General features: G+C 54.3%; 2 protein-coding genes across 2 annotated transcripts; one reads left to right on the top strand and one right to left on the bottom strand.

Annotated features, from left to right (window-relative positions):
- Positions 1-80: 80 nt before the first annotated feature.
- On the bottom strand, positions 81-5,367 carry TAX1BP3 (Tax1 binding protein 3). The gene is made up of 4 exons (XM_045526079.1): positions 5,183-5,367; positions 1,875-1,994; positions 1,365-1,442; positions 81-1,079 (listed from the first exon to the last, which is right to left on the bottom strand). The coding sequence occupies exons 1-4, from the start codon at positions 5,330-5,332 to the stop codon at positions 942-944; spliced, it is 486 nt and encodes a 161-aa protein (XP_045382035.1). The 5' UTR covers positions 5,333-5,367; the 3' UTR covers positions 81-941.
- A 78-nt stretch (positions 5,368-5,445) lies between these two features.
- EMC6 (ER membrane protein complex subunit 6) lies at positions 5,446-6,333 on the top strand. The gene is made up of 2 exons (XM_045526080.1): positions 5,446-5,584; positions 5,780-6,333. Exon 2 carries the CDS (start codon positions 5,819-5,821, stop codon positions 6,149-6,151), a length of 333 nt encoding a protein of 110 aa, XP_045382036.1. The 5' UTR covers positions 5,446-5,584; positions 5,780-5,818; the 3' UTR covers positions 6,152-6,333.
- Positions 6,334-8,178: the final 1,845 nt, after the last annotated feature.

Raw genomic sequence — 8,178 nt, 5'->3', positions numbered from 1 at the left:
GGCCAGCCATCCTTAAAACCGAAACTCTGGCCCCAGTCCACCCCAAATATCCCACCCCCTGCCTCAGCAAAGACCCCTTGTGAATTCCAGCACTGTTTATTGGGCACACAACATAGGGGAGGGCGGCATCCTGCTGCCCCATTTCCACAGTAACCAAAGGAAGGCGTGTGCGGTTGCCAAGAGTAGTTGTCCCAGATGTGAATTAGTAAGCTAAATTCAAAAGTAGGATTGGCATCTCCAAATAATAAGATAAAAAAATTTTCTATCAAAGTTGTGATTAAAAAAATACAAAAGTTAAACCCACAGGCATAGAGAAAAATAGCAATCCTGAGAGCTGCGTTGAAGTGTCAGCCTCGAACCTCTCTAAATCCGGTAAGCAGGCAGACCTGGGGAGGCCCCTCAGGAGAGTAGTGTTGAATGGGGAGCCCGCCCCGCTTCTATCCAGGCAAACCTGAATCATGCCCCTGGCAGTGTGTGTATCCTGTCCCCCGTTGGGCAACATGGGGAAAAGCATGGGGCACAGCCACTGCAGAGGTGACAGGAGCGCGGGGCCAGGACAAAGCAGAAAAGGCCAGCCCACCTGGCATTTTCCAGCTTTGGCGGCTTCGAGGAAGTGGTGTTTCCCCCTCTCCCAGCCACTGCTGTGGCCGAGCAGCAGGGTCTGGGGACTGAGCCTGTGGCCACTGCAGACTGACTACCACTCAGCTCCAGGCCCTTGTTTCTAGTCCTCAGTGTCCAAGGGAGAGAGCTGCTCCCAGAGCCTCGGGCTGCGGGTGGGAGAGGGAAAGGAAGGCTGGGTCAGGCCTCTGGGGTCAGCGGTTGCCCTTCTGAGCTGGGGCCCAGCACTCGGCAGAAGCCAGGATAAGGAGCAGACAGAGTGTGGAAGTGGTGTCACTGTACAAATAGGCAGGCAGGCACGAGTCACGGACCATGGCGGGCTGCTAGGACAGCATGGAGTGCTGCACGGCCTTCTGCAGCGACTGCCGCGTCACCAGCAGGCGCACCACCTCCTCCGAGCGCTTGGTGAGCCGCTTCCGGGCCTGGTCGTGTGTGACCATGGTCATGTCCCAACCGTTCACCTGGCCCAAGGAGAGAACACAGCCCACCTTAGTTCCCCGCCCTCAGATCTGGAAGCAGAGGGCTTTGGGGAGACTGGATCACCCAAGCTGACATCCCAGGGCTGAGGGACACCAAGCACCATAGCTGAGACACACAGAGGAGGAAGAAAGCCAGCTGCCTCTGGGGGCAGTACCAGCATGGGTGAGTCTCTCCCAGCTGGGAGGCAGGGGCACCCCCCACTCCACACCACCAAGTGCTTCAGACCTCACCCAAACCTTGTTCTCCTCCTATGAGACACCTGTTACCTGCATGATCTTGTCTCCAATCTGCAGCCCAGCAATTTCAGCAGGGCCTCCTTCAGACACCCGTGTGACGTAAATGCCCTGGAAAGAAGCAGCCCAGGTCAGGCCCTGTGCTCACTGTGCTGGTCCCGTATCTACAGAGCAGAACCCAGCATGGTACAGTCCCCGCTGTTGCTCTGGCCCTGGCCCTGCCCTCTCCCCAGTGCACATGGCCGGTACAGGCTATGCCCAGACAGTCTGGGCAGGGTGTGGCTGCCCCACAGATGCACCAGCCTCTGCTGGTAGCCGCCTCCTGCTCCTCCTGACCTCTGAGCAGGTCTTACTAGGGCTGGGAGACCCACTCCTTACCCCCACCCCTACTTATTCCCACCAGATCATTTCTTGGGCCTTCTTAGAGGGCATTGTTTGAGAAGGGTGGCGCCTGCACCTTCCATGCAGGTCCAGGAAGTAGAGACCCACCATCTCAGACCTCTGTGCCCCATGAAGAGGTTCCAAGACCCTAGTACCCCTCACCTTGTCTGTCTTATCTTCCGAGAAGGGATTCTGGGATGGATCCTGGTCAATTCCACCTCCAATGCTGAAGCCCAGGATTAAGTTCTCACCTTGACGTAGCTTGTGAATTTCAACTCTTTGCTGGCAAAGAAAAAAGCAAGTTGGGGGAAGGTGGGTGGGAGGAGAATGAATCTGGTCTGTGTCCCCAGCAGCAGCCTCAGGCTGCTGGGCCAGCTCAGAGCCATGCCAAGGGGGTGGGGCCCAGGCCCTCGGCAAGAATCTAGCTCGTCACCAGCCTGGCAGGCTGAGAGGTTGGAACTCAGAATTTGGCCACACTGACCTACCCTCACAGCTCTCTATCTTCAGCCTCTCCCCCTTTTAGTCTCATGTCCTCTGAGCCCCTCCTGGCCCAAAAGCCAGGGGGCTACGGCTTCTCGGGATGCAAGGCCCATCTCCTAGGGGAGCGTCCACAGAGCAGGAGGGGTCAGGACTGCAAAGATGCAGGTACCTTGCTGGGGCAGCTCACATTGCTGAACCAGCCCCATCAAGGGCAAGACAGGAGATGCTGAGGAAAAGCAGAGACGTAACTTACACAGAAAAGAGAGGGAGGGTTTGCTGGCCAAGGGAACAAGAGCAAAGGCTTGCCTGGGTGTGGTGGCTCACACCTGCAATCCTAGCACTCTTGGAGGCTGAGGCAGAGGATCGCTTGAGCTCAGGAGTTGGGAGACCAGCCTGAGCAAGAGTGAGACCCCATCTCCACTAAAAATAGAAAAATTAGCCAGACATCATGGTATGTGCCTATAGTTCCAGCTACTCGGGAGGCTGAGGCAGGAGGATCGCTTGAGCCCAGGAGTTTGAGGTTGCTGTGAGCTATGATGACACCACTATACTCTACCTGGAGTGAAAGAGCAAGACTCTGTCTCAAAAAAAAAAAAACAACAGAGCTAAGGCTTGAAGGTGCTGTGGATACGTATTTGTGAGACCAGAATGTACAGTACAGTATGCAGAAATGGGAGGTGAAATGAGGCTGAAAGTGTGAGGATGGGGCCAGATCAAGAAGGCTGTGGGATGCAGGCCCATGAGACTGGTCCTAGAAGGGGATCTGGGGGGTGTGGGAGGATCCTGCTTAAGCCCCAGGCCCTGTTCTTGTGCAGTGCAGAAGACAGAGGAGTGTTCTAGGGCTCCCGCACCATGCTCTGGGGCTATGGTTCCCAACTGTGCCTGGCTCCTTTCAAAGCCCTCAGCAAGCACCCACCAGTCACCAGATGCTGGAAGCCAGAACAGATCACTCCAAAAGTTGAGAGTTTTAACAGGAAGAAGGGGGGAAAAAAACAAAGGGTGACTTGATCTAGACTTGAGAAGGCTTCAGAAAGGAGGGATCCTTTGCCTTGAGGGGCTGACGAGTAATATGGCCACCTGACCTAGATGCTGAACCCACTGGAGCTCTCAGGAGTTGAGGGGTAGGGCAGGGCATGGTCGGGTCTGATGCTAGAACCACCACTCAGGTAGTAGTCAGTAGGGGAACCGACATCTCACAAAGGTGGGATGTGGAGGTCAGCAGACGTGAGCTACTTAGAAATTCCAATCAACAGACTTGGGGACCGCTCTTGGAAGAGAGGAGTCAAGAGGAGCACCTGGCCTGGCTGAACACAAGTATCTCTCAGATGGGAACCCAGGAGGAGGAGGCCCAGGCTGCTTTGGAGTGCCAGGAGCCACACGGGCAGGTGTCCAGATGGATCTATGGAGCCAGAGTTCAGAGGAGAGGCCAAAATGGTTTTTAACATTCTCAAAATGTTAACTACATGGGAGAGGGCAGGAACTGTGAAGGAAGCCTCCCCCACCCCATCCCCAATCCAAGATACAAGGGGGAGAAGCCAGGCCCTATACATTCCTGGTGTTAGAAGAATTGCACGGGGGAGGGTCGTGGTCCCACAGCTTTGAGGAAGGCCCTGGGCCCAGCCATATCATGAGGATGGAGGAGCAGGAAACATGATCCCTGAAGCCCACTGCAGCTGGGTCCTCATGCCCAAAAGTGTGAGCTCCTCCAGGCCTGCTTTACCTCCAGCACACACCTGTGCACCCACCTGCAAGGCTGTAAGACAAGGCTCTGTCCCTGACTTGCTAGGTGAAGTCAGGCAGCAAGATCACTCTCTGGCTGTTCACCCATACCCACTTTTATCCCACTAAGGAGCAAACCTGGCCCTTCTCTGGGGCAGCTAGGGATCTAGAAAAGTAAGGCTGACACTTAAGGACAACTGTCAGCTGGTCCAGCAATGTTTCCTCCTAGACTGGGGCCTGAGCTGTTGCTCTAAGCTCACCCTCACGTGTCACCTTTATCAGTGGCTTCTCTGCCTCCACCCACCCTGCAGCACTCCAGCACACCCATTTACGAAACCACAGCCAGTCCCTATGGTTCCAGGGCTGGGACTTTCACTTGACCTCTAGCCTGCCTGGCAGGCATTTTTTTCCCCAGGGAAGGAGACCTGTGTTTCCTGAGGGCTTCCTATAATGGGCTGGACATGACCAGAATTATCTTGGTGACTGTTCCCTCCCTGCCTCTTCCATGGGGTTGGCCTCCGGGCCCCATCCAGCTGTGACACTGGCATCTGGGTCTTGCCCCAGCCTCCCTTTCCCCCTTTGCCTATTCTAACCAAGGGGGCGGTCAGGACCCTAGGTGGACCCCAAAGGATCTCTTCACGCTTCAAGTGCCAAGTGAGGGACCCGGACTTTGCCGCAAGGGCTGGGGATCCAGGAAAAGTTCGGAGAGGGATCGAGGCAGTTGTTCCAGTATTCACTGTGGGCTAGGCGGCGAGCGGGTCCCAGGAGCAAGGCTGGACGAGAAGGGGGAAGGGGCTGCTGTGGCAGGCTCGGGCCAGCCCCACCCCCCAAATCTCCCTCCTGTGGGCGGCGGCGCCGGCAGGAGCGGAGGAAGCATTTCCTCATTCCAGAGGCTGCGACTCATGGACGTCGGGGCCGGCGCCCGCCCCCCGCGGCTGCCCAGCTGGGGACACGGAGGCCCGGGAAAGGGGGCGCTTTCCCAGACGGGCCTTTCTCCCTCGTCCTCCCCGCCCCGGTTGGCTGAAAGGTGTCCACTCGGCGGCGGCACTGCACGGGGTCCGGCCTCCGTCCAGGGTCTCGGGAGGCCCCGCCATCCGTTACGTGACTGGGGGAGCACGCAGCCCTGCTCCGACAGAGCGGGGGCCGGAGCCCGGCCGCCAGAGTGCAGGACCCCGGGTTCGACGCTTTGTCAACCTGTTTGGGGTGTCAGTTTGCCGCTCTGCGAAGTAGGGCAAGCCAAGAAGGAGAGGAGCCCGCGCGAGCGCACTCACCACCACGGCGGTGACCGGCTGGCCCGGGATGTAGGACATCTCGACCCCAATCTGGCAACTAAGTACCGCTCGGGGAAGCCGGCAGCGAGAATCCCCGCGGCCGCGCCCTCTCTGGTTAACAAAGGCAGCAGGCGCGGCCCGTCCCCTCATGAATAGTTAACGAACCTCCAGCCAATCGCCGGCCGGAGCGCTGTTCTGCTTTCGGAAGTCCCAGTGCGTGCGCAGAAAAGCGGGCCGAGAGCGGAGCGAGCCCGCGGCGCAGGCGCGAGGGGGCGGGACGGGATCTAGCGCACGCGCAGGCTTGGCCCTCCCGGCAGCCTTCAGTGCAAGATGGCGCCGCGGGAACCTACCCTTGCTTGTCTGGGGGAACGCTAAGTGACCGTGTCCGCCGCCGTGTTCCAGGTAACTGGGCAAGCCTGGCCGGGGAGTGCAGACGTGCTGCCGCCCCCCGGCCGGCCTGAGCCCCCCCCGGCCTTCTAGGCGTCTTTTGAAGGTTCGAGACCCAGGAGTGGTGCCAGGAGGCTCCAGGGGGAGGGGGCGGCGTGAACGCAACTCGCCAAGCTCCGGGCGCCACTTGTAACTTGGTTTTCTCCGCAGCTCCGCGAGAAAGCTAGAGGCCGAGCCGCGGCGGGTGCGATGGCCGCGGTGGTGGCCAAGCGGGAAGGGCCGCCGTTCATCAGTGAGGCAGCTGTGCGGGGCAACGCCGCCGTCCTGGATTACTGCCGGACCTCAGTGTCAGCGCTGTCGGGGGCCACGGCCGGCATCCTCGGCCTCACCGGCCTCTACGGCTTCATCTTCTACCTGCTTGCCTCCATTCTGCTCTCCCTGCTCCTAATTCTCAAGGCGGGAAGGAGGTGGAACAAATATTTTAAATCACGAAGACCTCTCTTTACAGGAGGCCTCATTGGAGGCCTCTTCACCTATGTCCTGTTCTGGACATTCCTTTATGGCATGGTGCACGTCTACTGAAATGGGGGCAGGGGTGAATTTTTTAAAAAAACAGATTGGGAGGACTGTTGCCAGATATTAACACCGAGTAGACTTACCTAGTTTTTAAATTGTTGAATACGCTGCCTGTTCTGTAACGTTATAAATAATTTATATCTGAAGACGGAGAGCCTGTATCTTCAGATTAAATGAAGCGTGAGATACTTTGTGGAGTTCTTTCCTACCTTAACGTATAGTCTGCCGTTCGTGCAAAATCGCCAAGATTTGATTCCTGGAGAGTAGGGACTGGGCTGTAGTCTTGTTATCTTTGCATTTACACGTAGGCCATCCAGAGAGGGACTAGGAGAGAACTTATTGTTAACATCCTAAGAACTAATAATAGTTAATATTTACGATTAAGAGCTCCCTATATGCCAGGCATTGTGCCTTGTACTTTTTATACCCAGTATCTCATTTAATTCTAGCAATAACTTTGTGGAGTAAATGTTTTTAGCTCCATATTGACGAGGGAGCTGACATCTCAGGTTAAATATCTCTGCCAGAGGAGGCACAGCTAGAAAGAGACAGAGCCAGGATTGAAATGCAGGTCTCTTGATTTGCTCCTGCTGTATGGGCTGTGTGCAGCATTCCCACCCACTCACTACTACTTCCAGGTATGAATGGTGTCATTTCAGCTCCATTTCACCTCATCAAAGCTAACAGTCCTTTCCATTAAAAAAAAATTAATTCAAGCTATTTTTTTAGAATATGTTTAGAGAAGATTAAACAGATTGGCCAATTAAGCTAAACTTTGGGCTTGTTTAGGGTGTAAACACTTCTGTCTATATGCCAATCAGTCCTTTTTTGTCGGGAGTGTTACCTTAGAATAATGTACATATGTTTGAGAAATACTGCATTAGAGTTGTAGTAATGAACATACTGCTCATGCAATTTGTAGTCTAACTGGGGAGACCAGCATTACCTAATTTCACAAATGTTTAAATTATGATAGGTGCTATGAAGAGAGTACATAGGCGCCGCAAACATATGTACTAGCCTGGGTTGGAGGGGGTCAAGGAAGGCTTCTATGAGGAAATAATGTTACGTCTGAGACCAGAAGGTTGAATGAATAACACAGCCAGGTAAGGTGTAGGGAAGGGGTTACTTGCAGGGAAAAGCCTGTGTGAAGGCAGATGGGCAGGAAGGAGTGTGGCCTGTATCTGGTGAGAGAAGAGGCCACAAAGTAGGCATGGACCAGATCATGGACAGACACAGTGGAGAGTTTGGCCTTGATCCTAAGAGCAACTGGGGCAGGCCTTTCGAAGTTTCTAGTCAGAAGTGATGTGATCAGATTTGGATTTTTAAAAAAGAATCAAATGGTAAGGGGATCTGAGAGCTTGAATCCAAGTCCCCTTTTCTTTTACAGACCTTAGGTAGCCGATGGCCGGTAGTGGAGATGGATCTGGGACCTAGACCTCCTGAATTCCATCTTGGGTTCAGGACCCTGTGCATGCACACAAAGCTAAGCAGCAGCTGAAGCCACAGCTTTGCCTCCATCTCCCAGTGAGCCCTCTCTGCCCACCACCAAAGATCCTCACATTCGTGGTTTGCACACCCCAGTCCTCTCTCAGGGCCTTCCCTGAGTGGGAAGGGAGGGTTCATGCCTGATGCAGAAAGCAGCGGTTGGGGGGGAGGGGGGGAGGTCCTACTGGTGGAAGAGGAGGGAAAAGGAGGAGGGATAAGTGAGCTGATTAACCATTTCCCTATTGTTGAGTAGTAAGTTTGTTTGAGATGTTCATTATTATAAAAAAATACTGCAATGAATGTCTTCATGTTTATGTCATTTTGAGAGAATTTAATAAGCTCCTAGGGCAGAGGATAAAAACTTGATTCCAAATGCTTTCCAAGCTTTATCAGATTATACTTGTTGAATGAAAACTACCAGTTTTATCAGTGCCTTCCTAGTCTTTAATTTTATTTTAATGTTTGCTCATTTAAAGAGTTTCCATGCTTTCACTTGAATTTCTTTGCAAGATAACAAGGAACATAATATATTGCTTGCTAATTGT

Source organism: Lemur catta, chromosome 15 (assembly GCF_020740605.2).
Source record: "Lemur catta isolate mLemCat1 chromosome 15, mLemCat1.pri, whole genome shotgun sequence".
NCBI classification, from domain to species: domain Eukaryota; kingdom Metazoa; phylum Chordata; class Mammalia; order Primates; family Lemuridae; genus Lemur; species Lemur catta.
The sequence above is the reverse complement of the archived record's forward strand: the minus strand, read 5'-3'. Positions and strand labels throughout refer to the sequence as shown.